The sequence below is a fragment of the Phyllostomus hastatus genome, unplaced genomic scaffold (assembly GCF_019186645.2).
Source record: "Phyllostomus hastatus isolate PE091 unplaced genomic scaffold, TTU_PhHast_1.1 phas_scaffold_1066, whole genome shotgun sequence".
NCBI lineage: Eukaryota > Metazoa > Chordata > Mammalia > Chiroptera > Phyllostomidae > Phyllostomus > Phyllostomus hastatus.
The window spans coordinates 22,608,319-22,628,704 of record NW_025334004.1 but is presented as its reverse complement, the minus strand read 5'-3'; the positions used below and the strand labels follow the sequence as shown (position 1 = coordinate 22,628,704).

Below are 20,386 nucleotides of genomic sequence, written 5' to 3'. Positions count from 1 at the left end.
CACTCCTCCCTGGGAACACAAAGCTAAAGGCAAAAACCAAATACTGCGATTTTACAAAATAAGAATGACCAGGTGCAAAGCAGAGCTTCTGAACAACTTCAATGTTCAGATGACAATGGTGGCAATGGAAACAGCTCCCGTGCCCATGGAAATTCACGTCCTTTGAAAGACTGTCCTCGGTAAGTGAACACTGCGTACATCCATCCATCCTGGTCGGCCTGAGAAATGAATGGCACAGAACCCTTACAAAGATCTTGACTGTGGCCCCTGATTGGTAATGATAATGACCTTGCACCCAGGCCAGGACAGAGCCAAAGAACTTGGGTCCCACAGATGGCAAGAACTCCTCAGTACAAACTTTTGGGTAAATCACCTTGATCCAGTTTTCTAAACAGCTTCTTGCTCAGCAGTTGCTCACCGCCAGAGCAAGGGTTTCAAGCAGACGCCCTGGCCACCTCTGCCTGCGTGAACCTCTTAGAAAGAACTTAGGATCCACCCACATCAATGGTCCTGAAAGGGGAGCAGCGTGGTTTCTTAAAGCCACTCCTGGTGAACCACCTCATTAACCAGGACTCAATCCCTTGGGCTCACTGTGAGTGGGACAACTGGGCTGTATCCGAGTGGCCGTTTCATAGCCAGAGGAGTGTCATTTGGTCAGTATCTGTGCTTTGCTTTCAGAAATGAACTTACAGTACACAAGGTATGCCAAACGGGCATTACAAATGGCAGGCGGGGCAGAGAGAATCAATCCCTCACAAGAGTTCAAGACCACTTTCTGGTATCTAAGTCCCCACCTCCCACCCATCCCAGCACGTGAGCTGCAGTTCCAGCTCAGGAACCAATAATACGTTGTTCCTGGTGAGGGTGGAGCAAGCTTCCCCAGGGAGAAAATGCAAATCACAGAGACAAGTGACCAGCCTTTATCTGCACACACTAAGTTGCTTTTATTCATCCAGCACGGCATGCTACAGATACTGTACAGCATGAACATTTATTCATTACAAAAATGGCTTCCAAACCATTAAAAATGAAATTGGAATAAGAGCATAAAACGGAACAGTAACATCACAACTGTTAGGAAACATTCAAAGTATTCACAAAAAAAAAATGTTATAGTTAGCATCTTAATAAACCAGAGAAAAATCGGAGACAGTTTTACAATCGCTTCATGTCAACTACAATGGCACTGAATGAACAGGTTTCAGCTTTATACAGCATTTTGCAACATCAACATGCCTAGGTTTTTTTTATTTTTAAAGTCTGCTACCTACTTGTATGTCGTACATGTACATAAAAGCGGCAGCTGGTTTTTCCTTTAAGAGTAATCTAATATACAGAATTTTGGCCCTTAAGGGTTTATACCTCTTCATTTAAAATGCTTTTCTGGACAATCTGCTACCAAACACATCTTGTTATAGGTGACATTAAAACTACATACAAATCTACCTATGTAACATCACAGCAAAACATGATGAACAAAAATTACAGCATCAGAAAGAGGGAGAAAGCTGAAGTCACTGAGAATTTTGGCACATAAAGTTTTGCACAGTCAGTCCACGCCCTCACGGGGCAGGGCGCTGGGCTGTGAGTTCAAGGGGAGCCCGGGTGGTTCCCGCTGTTGCTCAGACAGCGTCGCTAAGAGTCCCTCGCTAATTTTCAAGTCTTGTTTCACATAATGGCTTTTAAAGCAACTTTTGTTAATGCTACTGATCCTTAAATGCAACTATTCATGTCCATTTGGCGGCGTCTGGGTTTCATACAGCCAAAAAAAAAAAAAAAAGTCAAAAAAGGGAAACAAAAATATATATACATATTTTATATATAAACTTAAAAACCTTGTACAAATGAGTTGTTATATATAAGATGCTGATGCTAAGGGGGGGGAAAAACTTTATACAGTTTCAAGAAAAAGGAAAACATACTTTAGAAGGGACGACGTACGGGGCCGACAAGCAATCTCTAAAGCAATAAATACTACTGGTCCGACAGCGCTGTGATTCCATTCACTGTTGAGTGGCATCCCCTCCCCCCAAAGGAACAACACCATGGAACAAGGTATATTAACACATTTTAACCCTTTGTTTCTGTACATTTAAACAATAACAAGTAACATCACAATAAAGGTGGTTTCACACGGGAGAAGAAGGGGGCGGCACTGCATTCGTCGTGCCCTTGTGGTTTAAAAACCAGATGTAAAATGATTGGTTCGCAAGCTCGTATTTAATACAAATAATACAGAACCAACTCCTTCGGGAGGGCTGCTTCAAAATTGCTTCATTTTTTTTTCCTTTTTGTTTTTTAATCAGTCTTTTAAAACTAAGCTATCCGAACTACATAACAGTTATGTATATATATATATTTTTTTAAACGCTACAAAGACTTTAAACAGCTGTTGATAAAAATTTTGGTAGAATCATGAGGTTCTTCTCTCATCTACATATTTAAAAGGAGAAATTGAAATAAGAATGGGTCAAATATTGACCAATGAACTCGATAAACATTAACTAATGTAGCCACGTGGCACAAAATTAAGAGTACAAAACAAAACCTTCCAAAAGGGGGGGAGAAAGAAAGAAAAGCGAAATGAAGCACTACACGACACAACCAGGGCTGACACGGCTGGAGCTATTCTAAAGACTTGGTTACCAGGGAGAGAGGCTGGGGCTGGGTCCCGGCCAGAGAGCTGTGGGAATGTAAGGAAGATGTCGACGGCTGTGCAAGAGATGAGGAGGGCATGATGGGCGGCTGCAAAGCGGCGGGAGGCAGGTCCAGGGCCCCGTTGGGACAGAGGGCAGGGGCCTTGCCGTGGGCGGCCTCGGCAAGCAGGAGGGTGGGCGGCGGAGGCATCATGGACAGGTGGGCCAGGGGGTCGGGCTTCAGGGACAGCGAGAGAGGCTGGGTCTGCTCAGTCTGTGACTTGGCGTCTTGGGCAGGGGAGCCTAGAAGGTTGGGGGAGGGAGGAGGCGAGTCTAGTAAGCTTCCATCTGAAGAGGGTGGACTGAGGCAGCTGCCTTCACCTTGTATGTAGCGAACGCACTTTTTTTTTCTCCTAGAAACAGGGGAGAGAGTTTCTGTGAGTAACGGGCAAAGGTGCAGCGGGAGAGTCATCTAGCGCTCAGAGTCAAGCTGAAGTCACCTGGCTGGTGCCCCACGGGGACGGCACGCCCAGCGGCCCGAGCGCCGCTCAAGTTACTCGGGGTGCCGTGCTCACTGAACTATCACCCACTCCTAAGTCTGCTCTGGTGAACAAAACAGTTAACTGTCCAGAATTCCCTACCTACCTGCTTCCTCTGCCCCACTGAATGCCCACGACCCACCCCTGCCCAAACGTAAGTGAGCAGACTCACGGAGGCCACCTGTAGGTGGTGGCCTCAAATGGCCAGACAGTGAGATACGCTGAGAAACTCGTTCTTTCTCTTTGGTTTACATATTCCCTCACTTTCCCATCACCCGCACCCCCACCTCCAGCCCCCACCCCCACCCCCACGGTGTGTGTGCACATGTGTATAAAGAGAAAGACAGAGCTCCTTCCTGGGCACCTCATATGAATATGAAACTCTTAAAATGCTGACTATTGAGCCCACAGAGCTGAAGGCAGCGCTAGCAAGAGGCTTAAAGGTTTCCGACACACCACCACCACCACCACCACCACCACCAACCACCACCACCACCGGGCTGCTGGCGCCCAGAGAGCTGCCGGGCTTGTCTGTTAAGAACCACACCAAATCAAGAGAGGTCAGAATCAGGTGAGAGGAGGGGGGAGGGGGAACAAAAAGAAAACAAAATAAACTGAAAAACGAAACGAAAAATTAAAAAAAACAAAAACAAAAACAAAAACAAAAAAACCACCGAAAACAGGTAGAAGAGGATAAACAAAGGTGGAGGAGGGGGAAGAATAAGAAAAACAGAAAATGGTCCAAAGGAACGAGAATAACTGGTTGTATGGCCTGCAGGTTGTGGATTAAATTATGATTCAGAGCTGATTTTTTTTCTTTTTCTTTTTTTTTTTTTTAAAGATTCGGGGTCTTCCCCTCCCCCACCCCGGAGTGAGAAGGCTGGAAAGGAGAGATGGTGAGGGCGGCGGGGAGGGGCGCCAAGGCCGGGCACTGGAGGGCGCGGCATGTCACAAGGAAGTGGCAACAAAGAAGAAGTTTGCCAGGGGACCGTGGCATGGACCTTCTTGGGTTTAAATTACCCTAACTGGTGCTTAAACCACTGAGGCTAATTTTTCTGGCCCTGTATCAAAACCAGAATCTCCTCTTTCTATCTCCTGTTTATGTAAGAAGGAGGGATGAGAATTTCACAGCCTCTCTTGCTTCTTGTCAAAGGTTGGGGAAGTCAATTCTTTCAGAGCATGTGACCTCAGAGCTTCCCTTACTATTAATCCCAGTCGGATGGGATAGTATTCGGTAAGAAAGGTGATCCCGGGATCATGAACCCCGCTCACGCTGTAAACAATAAGGCGGATCCAGGGAATGTGCTGATCTAGGAGAACACAGTCGGAGCCGTGGCCGGTAACACTCCACCTACAAACAAGCGTGTGAGCGCTGGCCAGCGGGCCATCGCTGGAAAGCGACGAAGATGCTGGCTGGTTGAAGGCAACCACTGTCGATGACACTGGCCGCTGAAAGGAAGGGGTGGAATGAGTTCTTCCCTGGCTCCGTGCCCCAGAACTGTCCAACCACGCCCCTGAGTGCGGACTCGGCAAGACGGCAGGAAGGAGGAGAGGGGAGAGGGGAGAATGGGAGGGGCATGCTCGGTCTACCCTGCCTCCCGAGGCCGAGGCCCATGGACAGGTGGCCTTGGGGTCTACCAGCCCTTCCCTGGGTGGAAGGAACTCTAGGGGAGTGAGGGTAGCCCCTCGACCCACTTTCAAATCGACACGGTTCCTTTTTCTCCTCTGGGATGGACTGAAATCAACGGTGGGTTCTGCTCCCCTCCCAGCAGCCCAAGATAAATAAATAATTAACAGAGTTTTAAACCACCTTAGCCTGCAGATCAAAACATGCTCAAAAAACTAAGATAAGATGTCCATGCATTTTAAAAATGGGGGAAGGGAGGGAATGGGGGTGGGGTGGGGCAGAAGCAACGTGGAGAAAGCAACGGGGAGAAACGAGAGGAGAAAGGGAGAAAGAGAGGGAGGAAAACGACAGGAAACGAGGAATGACACCAAGCAGCATTCCATGCTATATTAGGGCAGAGTGAAAAGACGGGGAAAGCAACTTGGTGGGCTCAAAACAGAATCTTGTTAAAAATGTCCTCAAATAAAATTAGAAACCCTGTGTAGTGAATGAGAGCCGTGACTGGCTGGGCACTCCCCCACCCCGCCCGCCCTCCCTGGGACACGGGGAGTTCCCACGTGTGCTGTGGGGATGAGCGGGGGCACTTTGAACATGGGACATGGAGACTATGAATGACAGAGTGATGATGCTCCTTCTAATAGGCGGCTGAGCAAAAGGCAGTTGGAACACACACACACACACATTTCTGATGAGCCAGAAAATGCCTCGTTTTACAACTTTTCTTTAAAAAGCAAACAAACAAACATATAAACATACTTTGTCCCATTGATTTAGCATCAAGCCAGATCCTGGCAAAGTAAAGAGTTTGTTGAGGAAAAAAGGGACAACACTCACCCTCCTACCCTCCCCAACCTAGGCTCCATCTCTAACTAACCAAGGGGTGACCTCTTAAAAATTCATAATTGGGCCCTGGCTGGCGTAGCTCAGTGGATTGAGTGCGGGCTGCGAACCAAAGTGTCGCAGGTTCGATTCCCAGTCAGGGTACATGCCTGGGTTGCAGGCCCCGGCCCCCAGCAACCGCACATTGATGTTTCTCTCTCTCTCTCTCTCTCTCTCTCTCTCTCTCTCTCTCTCTCTCTCTCTCCCCCCTACCTTCCCTCTCTAAAAACAAATAAATAGAATCTTAAAAAGAACTCATAATTAGCTTCTTATGGGTTTATTCTGAAAAGAAAGAGTTCTTCCTGATCCTGTTTTAGAGTTTCAGCCTTGAAAGAGCAGAAATGTATCAACTAACAGCTTTTAGGGTACAAAAAATACCCCCCAGTGTAACAAAAATGGCCCCCCAGGACTGCTCCAATGGTGCTGCGGGGGGAGAGGACTGCCAGGAGGAGCACGGGGCCTCTCGGCACCCACAGCAACGCTGCACTTCAGGGAGCCGTGTACACGAAGCAGCTGCAAAGGCTTTCGGTTGGTTTTGTTTTGGGTAAAAATGTCATGAGAATTCTGGTCTCTGAGGAAGACCCTACACAGCGGCTTTAAGGGAGCAGGGTGCGGGCTGTGTCTGACTCACTGTCCTGCTGATGTTGGTGCTTTTCCCCCCCCTCCCCATAAAAAGCCAAATCTAAGTCGCAGTAACTGCTTCCAAATCAAAAAAGGGATTAAAAACCACCACTCACCTCCCGCGAATGCAACACACAGACCAGGCAACAAACCGTGTTGCCGAGGTGTGCACATGGCTGTCCATCTCTACAGATGGAGAGACCCTCCCTCAAAGCGGACCCTGTGGTGAGCTCATCCTTGGCCACGGCAGGGCGTCTCACAACAGGCTTCCCAGCTAGTTACCCTCCTCCTCGGCACGAATGGAACCCGGACACAAATCCACTGCCTGGACAGACAGGGTGAGCAGAACTCTGTCTTCTGGGCTTACCCTAATTAAATACCTAACTCCTTGCATCAACTTCCTCATAAAACCCTTTTCTGTCGCACAGAGAAGACCCTGGGACTGTGTGGGAAGGACATTTGTCATCTCTGTGAACACTGCCATCTTGCAGAATGACTGAGAATCCCTCTCCTGCTGGGTGTTCACCCAAGGCCCCCCATCCTCAACTCAACGCTCAGAGGGTCGTCACCTGGGGAAGTTCCCTCTCGATCAAGACTCTCTCAGGCCCTCTCTCCCCTAGACGTGTGGTCAGCGCCAGGCACTCCAGCAAGCTCTCTCATAAGGCGTTGGGGGTGGGGGCAGGGGGGAGGAGACATGGGAGAGTCGTGGGCATGCACGTAATGGGATGGACATCTGATCTAACGTCTAAACACGGAACACATGGCAAAGGCATGGAGGAGAGGGACACGTGACAAAGGAGGCACTACAAACAGAAAAGCGTGTTTGGGTGTTGAGATACCTACCATCACAATATTCCAAATTCAAAGACTGCTTGTATCAGAACAAAGAAACAACAAATTTAACCAAGGTGATCATTAAAGGAAAGGAAATGAGACAGGAACTAGTTGGCATCCCTCCACCAAGAAGGAAGTACCTACACCTTCCCTGAAATTACAGGTTGGATGGAAGCCTGCAGGTGGAACGTGGGCGTTTAATCTGGACGCTGCTGAGTCATTTGGAACCAATGCTCCCTCTCTCTAAATAGAGATGTGTGTGTTCTTCCCCGAGGGCCGGCGGCACTGCAGCGTGGCACTGCAGGGGTCTTTGCTGCAGCCCTTTAGCGGGTGCGTGCCGCTCCATGCCACGCTTCTGTCCAGCACTGTAAAACGATGTCAGCTAACCCAGTTTCTCTATGCGGACATGTGGTTTTTCGACATAAAACAAAATAACAAAACAAAACCAAAAAAAGCCTGCCCCAGAGCACTTCTCCAAGTGTCTTGACTCCGAGTGCATGGGAATGCTATTTAATGCTGCCAGTTTCTGCTCATTCTACGCTCAGCACACCGGCCACGGGAGTCTTCACAGGGCCGGGCCAGTTCCAGGGTGCTGGCTTTCAAAGCAAAAGGGTAAATGCCTGTCCTGGTTTGTCAGGGCCGTGTCTGGGCCCTGCCACCAGCGTTATGTTATTTGTAAGAGGAGAGGGGAAGAGAGGAAGAGAAAGTGGGGAGAGGACACGGCATAAAATTAGCAAGGGAATTTTGAAGAATGAGGATCATTAGTCATTGATGCGAGTGCGGGAGGAGGTGGGAAAAGGGTCAAAATATATTGACACACTAAGTACAGAAGGACAGAGTGCTTTGATTTTCCCAAAGGCCTCGCAGTGGTCATATACCTGCATGGTTTGCACCATAAAGTCTGTCGGTCAAGCCCGAACAGTGCCCGACACTTCTTTGGAGTATTTGCATCTGTTAGCATAAGGTAAACACAAAAAAATACAACACAATGGTGGGTCGTGCTCAGTTGGATGTGCAATCTCAGCTACAGCTGACTTGTCTTCTACATCACCTTGGTTCTATTTGATTGTCTTCCCTCACCAAGGGCATGAAAGGAAAGGACTTCTATGAGTCAAAAGAAAAAAAAAAATAAAACGATAAAACGCACACACACAAAAGAAAACAACAACCAGAAACCAAAAAACAACAAGGAAAAATAAATAAAAACAGAGAGAGAAGAGGAGGGAAGAAGGTGACGCTGTTTGCTTCTACCTAGGCAGGATTACGGTGGAGGTCACTGAGCCCCATCCTGGGCCGGCGTGAGGAGGGGGGCGGGCAGGCCGCGTTCCCTGGGAGGGGCGTGCGGGGGTTTGCTGTCGCGGACCCGAGGAGGCACAAGTGATGCTGTTTTACAGTGGCATTGTGGCTAGCAGCAGCGGGGGGACGCGCACGTCCCTCACAGAGCAGTGTCCCGCGCCCTCGTGTCTCCTAAGATCCACACACAGAGCTACAAAGCGACAGGCCAGAGAGGGGGGAAAGGACCGAAGAGACCAGCTGCAAACCAGCACAGCGAATCTGGGAAATCTATACACACCTGCAAGGGCCGCACCAGTTATTCTGTTGATCAAGGCCAAAGCGCGCTCGGCATTTCTTAGGAGCGCTCAGGTCTGAATGAGTTCAAGAGAGAAGCGAGCAGAGGAGGAGGACATGGGAGAGAGAGAGAGAGAGAGAGAGAGAAAGAGAGAGAGAGGGAGGGAGGGGGGAGAGAAAGATACAAATAAGAAAAAAATAAAAATAAAAAAGGGAATAAATCAATGACCTGGTTACTAATTACAAAATATTGACTTTTGATTTTTAACTTTCTTTAATGAAAAAAAAAAAACAAAAGGTAAAAAAAGTCACATTCTTATTCAACTTGTCAAATTAGCTGTTGCAAATAAAGCTGCAGTATCCCTTCATTAAGGACTGTCTCTCGGGTTCGGTTTGAGATGATAAAGCGGAGTTCGATACTGAAGAGCTAGCTTTTAAATAACATTTTTCCACTTTTGGTTCTGCTTTCCCTTTTTTTTTTTTTTTTTTTTTTTTTGCTCTCAATTTGTTTTTCTTAAAGAAGAAAACAAAGCAAAGGAGGGAATTAAGTTTGTAACATGCTTTTTTCTTCTCAGAGTACAACAGTTTAAAAAAAAAGAAAAACACTACAAATAAAAACAGAACAAAATGAAACAAAACAGAAAGAAATAAAGAAAGAAAAAGGTTGTGGTACTGGGATATTGCAGCTTTTGGAAAGTTCATCTTTTCTTTTTTAATCTATTTTCATTAATATGAAGAGAGGGACAGAGAGAGGTGAGTAAACAGAGTGTGAGGATGAGCTGTGAAGGGTGAGTTAGGAGCTCACAGCAGCATTTAAGCAGGTACAGTTAGTCAGATGCTAGCGGGCTTGCAAATTAGGAGCAGCAAAAGGAAGAAAAAAAACTAAAATAAAAAAGCAAAGGAAAAAAATAATCATACTGTGGATGCATGCTTGCGTGAGAAAACTTAGTGGGAGCGATGAAAAAAAATGCCATTAGATTAAGGAGGTTTATTACTGAATTCCTTCCATTTTTTGGTTTAACCAGTCTCTTTTAAAGAAATACTGCATATTCAATTTGCACAGTTAGTTCAAGTCTAAATCACTGTCACCACTGCTTAAACAACTGTTATGGGAAAAATAAATAAACAGAGCAAAAGTTAAAATTAAATTAAAAAAACAAAAAAACAAAACACAAAAGCAACTGAAAAAAAAATTCTACCGAAACATACAAAACCGAGTAGATGGTCATTTTAAAGAATGTTCAAATGTCATACGTGTTTAATGTTAATCAAACTATAATGGCAAGAAAAATGAAAAAACAGTTTAGCAACTATTTTAACGACTCAAAATGACATTAGCACCTGTAATCGGAGGAAGTGAAAGGCAAGGATTTAGGAAACATTCGCTGTGTTCTGAAAAAAAAGAACAAATTATACAAAGCCTTCAAAATGTTTTTGTTTGTAATAGCCTGGCCTTCTCCAAGGGACCTCTGAGATTGCCTATGCAGTATTTCTAAGTTCTTCTAGAGAATGACAAACCTCCTTAATTTAAGTTGGGTGCAATTTACCACTGTAAAGGCATGCATCGGAACATTCAGGCACGGCCCGGTTAATACCGAACACTCACACCCCCGCTGCCCCCGGCCCCTCCTCACCCCCGCTCAGACACACACAGAATAAGCAGACTGGAGAGACCCCTCCTGGGCATGCCTACCCTCTCCAGTTACAGGCTCTACAGTGACTTAAAAACACATTCCACTAGAATTACAATGTGCTTTTCATGCAACAATGAACATTACTAGCTTTAAAAGGGCAGTCATGAAGCAATTAATTAAAATGCATAAACAAAACGGCTGGCTAAGATGGGTTCCCCCACCACAGTCTTGGCCTTGAGTCTCTCCTACCCCCCTGGATAGCAGCCTGACATAACAGAGCGGCCCTCGAGAGCACCGCTCCTTCCTGCGCCCTCCTCCTCCTAGCTTACCATTGGTCTCCCCGGGCTGCTTGTCCCTTTTCCTCTTCTTCTTCTTCCCCTAGATGAACAGAGAAGACACAGGGAATTACTGCAGGAAACGGATGGCAGGAGGGTGTTGGGGCTCACCTGGAAAGGAGGGGAGTGTCCTGCTCTCCGCACCCACACCGGTGCCCGGAGTGCTCCCCACCCCCAGCCCCCTTCACCCACAGGCCCACGTGTCCTCTAGCTAGAAGGACACGGGCCCAGCAGGAGAAGAGAAGGAATGCATGCGGATACAGGAAAGGCCTTTTCGCCGCACGCTCTGTCCATCCTCAAGGCTGACCCAGAGCATCCGACTCCATAGAACAGATGGGGAAGACTCGGGGGGGTGGGGACAGACCGGGCTGGGAGTGGCCTGAGAGCCCGTGACCACAGGACAATGAACACTGGGGTGACTGGGGGCGCTTAGAGCCTCCCAGCTGCATTCGGATCTCTCATTGAGGTCAGAGGTCTTCACTCTGAACCAAAAATTAAAAGCTTGAGTAGTGGCTTTTTTCTTAGAGCTGTACCGTGGACCTTAGGTTAAAAAACAACAAAAACAACAACAAACAACAACAACAACAACAACAAAAACCCAGCAGGGGAAATTTTAAAAAAGGCAAAACAGAACAAGAAATCACCTGAGTTCCTTTTAAAACTGCTGAACGGACCTCCATGGGGGGCGCTGTCTCCATTCCCCTCTCACATCATGATCATAATACCCCTAATAACAACAGCTAATGTTTGCTGAGCACATACTACGTGCCAGCCGTGATTCCAACAGTGCCATGCACATCGACTCATTCGTCCTCACACAAGCCTGGACAACGGGCATTACCGTCATTCCAATTTTACACCCAAGGAAACCGAGGTGCAGAGAGGTTCTGAAACCTTCCTGAGATCACAAAACCGGCGAATGGTGGGGGCAGGACAGGACCCCAGGTGGTCTTGGTGCCACAGCCCCTACCCACTAGGCTATGCTGCCTACACAGTGAACGCATCACTCTCCGCGGGAGGGTTCAGACTGATTACGGGAGACGCGCTGATCGCACGCAGTCCTTCGCCTCCTCCAGCCTGACCCTCCTCGAACCCTGACAGTGTGCTGTGGCCGCGGGTGTGGAACCGAAACAGGAGGGGCTCTGCAGGGGCGACCGCCTCAGTCCAGGCCGGACACCGCTTCTCCCTCACCTCAGCACTGCCGGTCCCACCCCCACCCACGAGCTGGCTGCCTGGGGCGCAGGACGCAGACAGAAGGCGCGGTTCCACGTCTCCGTGTGTTTCTGAGTCTCTGAACACTACCTCTGCCTACAGGTGCTCACGGTGCCTGGACATGAACCCCAGAAGAGAGAAGAACGGAGACAGGCAGAAAACCTGAGAATCCCGTAAGGCCCTGTGAGGAGGAACTCAGGGTCGAGGGGACACAGAGCTTTGGCCTCCCCCAAGAGCAGGGAGCCAGCTGTTTCAGAGAAAGCCTCTCTTTTCTCTCTATCTCGGAGCCTGTACCACTTGGGAATTTGTCTTGGCCTCCAGTCCAGTGTTTCAATTTGAAACATTTTATGTTCCTAGATACACAATGGAAGGAAGGGAGGGAGGGAGGGAGAAAGGGAGGGAGGGAGGGAGGGAGGGAGGGAATGAAGCAGGGAGGGAGGGAGGGAAGGGAGAAGGAAGGGGGAGAAGGAAGGGAGAGAGGGAGGGAAGGAAGGGAAAGAGGGAGGGAAGGAAGGGGGGAGGGAGGGAGGGAAGGAGGAGGGGAGGGAGGGAGGGGAGGAGTTCATGTACCTTCTCAAGAACCCTACCTAACCTGTCCCCCCCACCGTCTGTACCTCTCCTGTGTAATAAGAAGCCAAGTGCCACCCGGCCATCTGGGAACAGACAGGCGGGTCAGTGTCGGTTTATGGAGGAGCCTGAAGTCCAAGCTCAGCTGAGCACGGGGGTGTCCGCGTCCACCTGCCCTGCTGAGGGCTGCTCAGTCGCCTCTGACACCATGCTCTCCGGCTTCCACCCTCTCGCAACACCCTCCACAGGCAGCTGGGAGTTCCACTGCCCATGGGAAGCTGTCAGTTTAGGGCAGAAAACTGACATGCCGTGACTGAGGAAATGACCATTTAGAGTGAAGGCTTCTAAAAGGCAGGGACTGAGCACGCTTCAAATGGAAAAGGACATGAAGAAGCTTAATAAACACTATTTAGTGAGGAAGGAGTCGCGTCTCAAGGGAGACAGACACTCGTTATCTCTTTAAGTTTAGTTAAAAAAAAAAAAAGCCCTAAAATGTGGTGGTGAGGAGAAAAAAACTCAAGATGAGCCAATGGCCTAGGATTTATCTCCTTTAGCTCATCTAGCAGAACTAGGCGCGAAAGCACGTTCTAACGCGATGCAGGGGTTAGATGTCACTGTGCTCGCGGACGTGCCAAGTCCACAACCCAAGTGGGACCGTTTCGCGCGACTCCAGCTCGCTAAGGTGGTGATGGAGAGGCTCTGTCATCGCTTGGCTGGAAACGTGGGAACGTGGAAGAGGCATGAGGTTAGCTCAGAAAACTTTCCAGAAGAACCTGCTGGGTTTTATAATGACCCAAGTAATTTATATAAACTTCTATGTCAATTCAGTTAAAAAAAATACGAACAAGTTTACACCACACATTCATAAAAGCTTTAAATCTTGATTGTCGCTCCACAGACTGTTTCCTGGGGGGTGGGTGGATGGATGGGTGAATGGATGGGTGGGTGGAAGGAAGGAAGGAAGGAAGGGGGGCACAGGGAGGGAATGGGGGTGTGCACGCATTCACACCCGCGAGAGGCATCCGGCAGTACCACCTACAAGAGATGAAGTCCCCATGGCCCCCAGTCCAGATCTACCCCCTAACTTTCAAGTCTTACCCGGGGTCCCCAACGACACCACACCCCTTCCAAATGTAAAGCTGATCTAATGTCCTTCAAGTGCCTCAGGGACCTTCTAAAACCTAGAGAGCACTTCACGAAAAGCCTCGGGCAACACCTTGTCTAACCAAGTAAATAATCGCAGCATTCCTTGGAAGCTATCACAAAGCGGGCCTTGTACCTCAGTGGAGATTTCACCCCGCACAACTCCAGGGGGCAGCACGTACATAGTCCACAGTGTAAATAGCACACGCTCGAGTTGTGCAGTGCACGCTCTGCACAGCTGTACATGAAGTCCCTCCTATGACCCAAAATGCCTATTGGGGATACGGTATCTACAGAGAAGCTGGATTCCTCTTGGTGGCACCCGTCTAGATTACTCAAGGATTTGAGTCTGTGGCAGGTAGAAGCTGGAGCCGAACTCCAAAGACGTCTGACCTGAAACCAGGAGAGCAGCAGTCCTGAATGAGCCTGTTACACGTACGTGCGGAAGCCGCAGGGCCGGCCTGCCTGCCGCTGTAAAGCTCCGCCTGGAGGTCAGGGGGTGAGCAGCGAGCCCGTGGGGGTGAGCAGCGAGCCCGTGGTAGAGCAGCAACTTTCTCATGCCCTTCCTTTCTGCCCCAGAAGAAAGGCCCCCACACCGCACACGTGCTGAGGACAAATGGGAAGGTCCCAAAGCAGTTTAGACCCCGGGCATGGCCATCTGTGAGTGGCAAGGGCTCTGAGCAGAGCCACCGTGCCATGGAGCGGTACTGGCACTAACTCAGGTCTCCACTCCCAGGAGGGATATAACCTAATGGGTCCAGCTAAGGGCAGCGGGACCTAGAGGGGGATGAAGGTGGGGCTGGGGGGAGTGGACCCACGGGAGTGAAGCCCAAAGCTCTCAGCTCTCCTTCCTCCTTCGCCCACACCGCCAAGAGCAGACTAACAAAGAGGCGTTTGAAGGTACAAGAACAAAAAGGGAAGAAACCCTAAAATGCCAGTCCTGGCAAGCAGAAGCCAGCCTCCCCTCAGGACTCTCATATTCTTGCAGATTGCTGTGACTTCCCGGTGGCTCTATGTGCTGCGACAAGTACATACGTCTGATGTGACTCAGAATCCCCACAGTACCACGTGCCACAGTCAGTCTGCAATTGGCAACGACTGAACGGCTGTCAACGCGCACGCAGAGAGAGCTGCTTCAGCGCGGGTGGTGGCCGCGAGGGAGCCAGCCAGGGAGCCCGGCCTGGCTCCGTGACACCGACAAGACCCAGGACGGGAAGTCTGTTGCTGGCGTTAAGATGAGTTTTGTCCCACAGCCCCGCAAAGCTGGTTGGTAAAATCACTTCATAAAACCAAATGCTAGGCAGTAGGGTGACAGGCAAAATGAGAGGCATTTCCTCCGTCTAGAGAGGAGAGCGAGCCCAGAACCCAGAACTTGAGCTAATGAGCAAAACAGAGAACATGGAAGAACGGTGGGAGGTGACGGCGGCCTTCGGAGAGAACCGTTGAGAGTCACGGCCACTGCCACGAGTGAGAAACAACCCTCTGGGTCTCCCAAACCCAGGAGAGAACGTGTGGCCAACCCTGCAGCCAGCAGAGTCCAGGAACACACACAGCACGCAAGACACACCCCTGTGTCCCCCCTTGCTGGGTCCCCGCCCAAGGATGACTTCTACTGGCAACTTTCAGGGATATTCCCGCCATGCCCCTCATAGGATGAACTAGGCCCCCGACTTCTACAGCACCACCAAGAAGGCAATTGTTTCGTCTTCCCCTCTCTTAAGGGTGAAGGCCCTGCGTGAAGATCTGTGAGGAATGAAACTCCCTGCCTCCACCCCCACCCACTTCCCTGCGAGGCCACCCCAGGGACCGCTGCTGAGAAGCACATGAGCCCCACTGGAAGTACCCTAGAGCCTTGCTCTGTCTCTTCAAAGAACGGGCAAGGCATGGAAAGCCCCAGACTGACCTCTTGGGTCCTGAACCGGAGCACTGGAACTGCGGCCTCCCCCCTGCTCCCTGACGGTGCTGGGGGAGCCAGGCTGGAGGCCAAGACAAGCCCCTCCAAGCCTGGTGCTCGGACGAGATGCTAACGGCCCCAGCAGTGGGCAGACTGAACGGCGCTGAGGCCTGATCCCAGTTGGCAGTCAGCGTCCCCATGTCCATCTGGACGCCCAGTGCACGTCTACAGGCCCTAGTCCTGAGAAAAACGATCCACCTACGTAGTTATCCCGTGCAGACCAGCCGGGGTACAGCTGCATGTGAAGCTGTCGCTCCTTCCGGGCCAGCTCGTAGTATTTTGCTTGCTCTTCTCTAGACAGTGCATGCCACTGGTGGGGACACGGGGGGAGAGAGACAGAGAGAGACAGGCAGAAACATTATGGACCACACTGCGGCAGAGGGGTGAAGGGCGCATCTTTTCCCGTGGGCCCATCAGAAACCACGTCACCTGCAGGTGCTGGCAGTCGGTCTGCGGGGTCCTGGCGCTAACAGGGGAGCCCAGACAGAAACCATACGTGGTCGCCCACGTCATTGCATCAGATCTGCCCTCTCTCTGGGGGTGGGAGGAGATCATGGCTGTGGCTGTTTTCTGAACGTCATGTGAACGTGGAGGGACTTGTCCTGACTCCAGGAAGGCCACTGAAGGAGTCAGAGTGTGACTGAAGGAAAAGGACTCTCCGGACAAATGGGGAGATCGGGACATTCTGTCACCCCACCTGCTACGCCCTCGTCCATCCTCCCCTCTTCTCCCAGCGAGGGAGCCACCTACCCTTCGCCCCAGGATCTGGTTGATGGCCGCGCTCTCTTTCAACGTGCACTCGGCGACGACCTTTGCTCTCATTTCCTTCATATACAACATGAATGCGTTAAGAGGTTTCTTTATGTGCGGCTTCTTCTTTTCTTCTTCCTTTTTGGAGTCCTGATGTTTTCTGCATGTAGACAAAACAGACAGACAGGACCCAATAAGCAATCGCGAGGTCCAACTTCCTCTACAGCGTGGAGCCCATCTTGCTGGTTCCTCAACACCCAAACCCAGAAGTTTTAAATGAAAAACACACTTCCACTTTTGGTCTTCTCCACCCTGGAAAATGAAACAAACAAACAAAAAAAGCCAGGGCGAGGGCTAGGGGAACAGTGAGATTTTTGTAATCACTTGCTCGAGTTTCACAAACGCACAATTTTCCCAGGCTGGAGGGGGAAGCGCCCGTGGCTACTGGCGTCTCATGTGTGGAGGACACAGCTCCTAACATGCAGTGACAGGGTTAGGGACGGGGTCATGGCTGCAAACCCCAGCCCAACCACGTATACACAAAAAGAGCTCTCTACTGTCCCCCGCCCTGTGCACTCTCTCCCTTTCTGTAAGAGTCCAGAGCCCACACAAGCTGGGTGTTTGCCGGAATCCCAGCAGACTGCCAGCCTTGGGCAGAGCCACCACGCACACAGGAGCCACCAGACCTGCCGCCACGGGCCGGACGCAGTGGTGGAGAGCAAGCAATCCAAAGAGCCACACTTACGAGCTGTGGAGCGAGCCGACGTCACTCTGGGAGGATTCCTGTTTGACTGTTGGCGTGACTATGGCCGGGTGGGGGATGCCGGTCGTATGGAGAGTGTGATGTGGTGGGACCATGTGGGGAGGGAACCTAGAAGACAGAAAGCTGTGTAAATCGTCAGAATCAAAATGAATGAATGGGGAGGGATGTGTATACACAATTAAAAAAAAACACAGCAACGTAACACTCACATGAAAGCAACCCAAGGCATATGAAACCTGTCAGCATTAATTAGCGATAAATTAAACATAATGATCCTCATAATGTCATTAAAGCCAATCTTCCCGTTCATGATTGTGACTGACACGAGACATTATGATTTTTAACATCTTCGGCGAAAGACACATTTCAGGGATGTCCTTGGGTGGAGACTCGGGCTGGGATGACCTGCTGGAACCTCGCAGCCACTTGTTTTTGAGGTATTACTTGTGGCATCTAAGAAGCCAATTTCCTAAGTCCTAATCAGCACTGGAACGAAAGGTGAAACCTTTTGTTATGTATTGACAGCTGAATAAAATATTCATGCCGCCGAAGTGTACACACATTTCTGACAATGCTGCACAGGCCTCATTAGGCCTCATTCTGCTGATGGAAGAGCAACGTAATTTTTATTTTCCTTTTGCTGCTGTGCCCCGTCGTTCTAACGGGAGTGGGAGTGAATGAGGCAGAAAGATGGAGAAAGTCCAAATGTTTCCCATCTGGTTCCCCGCATAAGTCACGGACATTTTATGTAAGTTTGTGTCTTCCTACGTAGAGCTGCAAAAGCGAGCACCACCTAACATCACACCGAGTGGAGAGCTCTGATTTGTACGCTCTCTCCTGCTCTAAAATTCTAGCATTCTTAAATTATTTTTACTTGATGTACTGCTTATGCATTCACCTTCTAAATGATTAGTGAAAGTGTAAATAAAGACAATAAAGCTTGCGTTGTCTCTTCTAATACTGTCTATTTTTAGGGAAGTCCTTTGAAACACTAGTTACCCCCTAAACTGGCGATTCCTAACAAGGCAAAATAGCCAGGACATAAAGAGCTAATTTCACCTGGCTGGCGTAGCTCAGTGGATTGAGCTCAGGCTGGGAACCAAAGTGTCGCAGGTTCGATTTCCAGTCAGGGTACATGCCTGGGTTGCAGGCCATGGCCCCCAGCAACCGCACATTGGTGTTTCTCTCTCTCTTTCTCTCTCCCTTCCCTCTCTAAAAATAAATAAAATAAAACCTTAAAAAAAAGAGCTAATTTCAAAATACTCTTGGCCCATCTGCAAACAGACCACCGAGTCCGGCAAAGAGCTTTCACATTTTCTGATAGGCTCATGCTGGGCCAGCAGAACCACCCCTCTGAGAGGAAAACACAGTCGGTCCTCAAATTCATCGATGGTTCCTGAGACTTGAAGCAAAGCAACGTACAACTAAACCGATTTTACCCTAGGCTAACTGATATAAGCAAGAGAGAAGTTCCTATGGCGTCTCATCAGTGTTGTACCACGATGGTATTTGAAGAAGAGATGTCATTTGAGGACCCGCTGCACACGACTTGCAAAGCAGGAGAAGGGGCTCCAAGCGCAGAATCCCGAAAGGAAACAAAAAGGGCAGCCTTCCAGCTCCAACTGGCTGAGGCCATGCCACTGAAGGGGGTTGGGGGGTGGGAGGATTGGGGGGGTGTGCTGGTTGGGTGGAGGGGACCCGGGCCTTCTTAACAAACCCAAACCGAAATAGTACTACCCACTGTCCAGGGAACCACCACCCGCTCTTTAGGAAGCCCGGTCTGGTGGGAGGTGCTAATGAGGGTTATCATGACAGCTATTTCAAAAGGCTCCTGTATTTATTGACCAGGTTCTTTCCATAGGTGGATTGAAGATGAAAATAATTTCCATTTAACCAAAATAGTGTGACAAATGTTAAGCTGGAAGATGACAATTAAAAATTAAAGTACTGACTGAATCTGTACAGATCAACAGAGAAAACACCAGTAAGCGACACGGGCCCAGAACCACAGAAATGCCATCCCAGCACGGCCCCCTCCCGCCCCTGCCTTATGCAAGCCAGGATCGAAGTTTGGTGCGCATGCCAGGATTTAATAAAAGTCATGTGAGTCCTTTCAGAGTTTAAGAAAGAAAAAAAGAAAAAAAACACCCTATGAGAAAAAACGAGAGAGAGAGAGAGAGAGGATATAAATGAATGTAAGAATGAGAGAGAGAAAAACCAAACAACCTTGACCCCCTTCCCCGGGAAAGAAATGGAAAGTAAACCCTTGGGAAAGCACCTGGGCTCCCCGCATACACCTGGTTCCTTCCCGAGGCTCGCAGGCCTCTGAGGGAACCTAAGCTAAGGATATGTGTTCTCGGAAGCCCTTGGATAAAGGGCTGGGTGCGGAGGCAGATTTTACTGTGAATTTTATAGGCTTGACATTCCTCAAATACATGTGTTGCCTTCCTGCTGAATGAGAATATGTGCACAGACTAGAGGGAGAGATGGGGGAGGGGGGAGGGAGAGATGGGGGAGGGAGAGAGACAGAGAGAGGTGGGGGGACAGGAAGCAACATAAAAACGTGTGTGTGTGCGCGCGAGAGAGAGAAATACCATAAGGAGACACCACAATCTGAGGACATTTTGGGGTGGAGAAAAATTTCCAGCGCAGCATGAAGAACAAACACTACCTAAACACACTCATATAATCTGAAAAATGGACAGCAGAGAAAGAGCCTCTGTGTCGCACGCGCGTGCGTGTGTGTGTGTGTGTGTGTGTGTGTGTGTAGGGGACGCTATATGCATACTTTCCTTAAGAAACTCCTTGATACAGACAACTGTTTCATGAAATGCAATAAACACCCTAAAAATTCTAAGCAGCTCATTATATGCCCCCGTCTGCTTTTATGGCTCCAAGCCAGAATCTTAACTTGTTAAGGACAACTAATTTTTGTTTCTGGCTGTCTCAGGGGCTTCTCTCTTACTCACTCTCACTTTACTTCACTGTTGACACGTTTCTGTTAACTGGATGTCATCTGCTGGCCTTGATTTTATGCACAAGCAGTAGGATGCATTTTCCTGTGCAACAATCCAGCTTTGAGTTGCATTAGGTTTGTCATTATTCTCTCATTTTCCCCCTTGCACTTGTAACATTTCATCTCTTCCTGCCTTATTTTTTGTGAGCCACGGTGCACCCACATTATGGTTTATACATGATCTCTCTCCCTTTGAAGTCGGCAGATTTCAGAGCCCGCTCTCGTCAGGAGAAGAGCCTTGCGCCAATTTAGCAGGCTGAGGGCCCGGAGCTCCAACATCTCAATCTAAAGGGGGTCACAGGGTGGC

General features: G+C 49.3%; 1 protein-coding gene across 29 annotated transcripts in view; it reads right to left on the bottom strand.

The window, feature by feature from the left end:
• Positions 1-918: 918 nt before the first annotated feature.
• Positions 919-20,386, bottom strand: part of TCF7L2 (transcription factor 7 like 2) — a 188,845-nt gene continuing 169,377 nt past the window's right edge. For 6 of the 29 annotated variants that reach the window (XM_045853968.1, XM_045853972.1, XM_045853973.1 and 3 more), the window contains 5 exons: positions 17,046-17,171; positions 16,301-16,460; positions 15,753-15,860; positions 10,669-10,717; positions 2,837-3,049 (listed from right to left, as the gene is read on the bottom strand). In XM_045853968.1, coding sequence (XP_045709924.1) covers positions 2,970-3,049; positions 10,669-10,717; positions 15,753-15,860; positions 16,301-16,460; positions 17,046-17,171 — 523 coding nt within the window. In that variant the 3' untranslated portion in view covers positions 2,837-2,969. Of the gene's footprint in view, positions 3,050-8,014; positions 8,088-8,709; positions 8,783-10,046; positions 10,098-10,668; positions 10,718-15,752; positions 15,861-16,300; positions 16,461-17,045; positions 17,187-20,386 lie in introns of all 29 variants that reach the window. The other 23 variants (XM_045853949.1, XM_045853950.1, XM_045853956.1 and 20 more) reach the window with 9 other exon arrangements.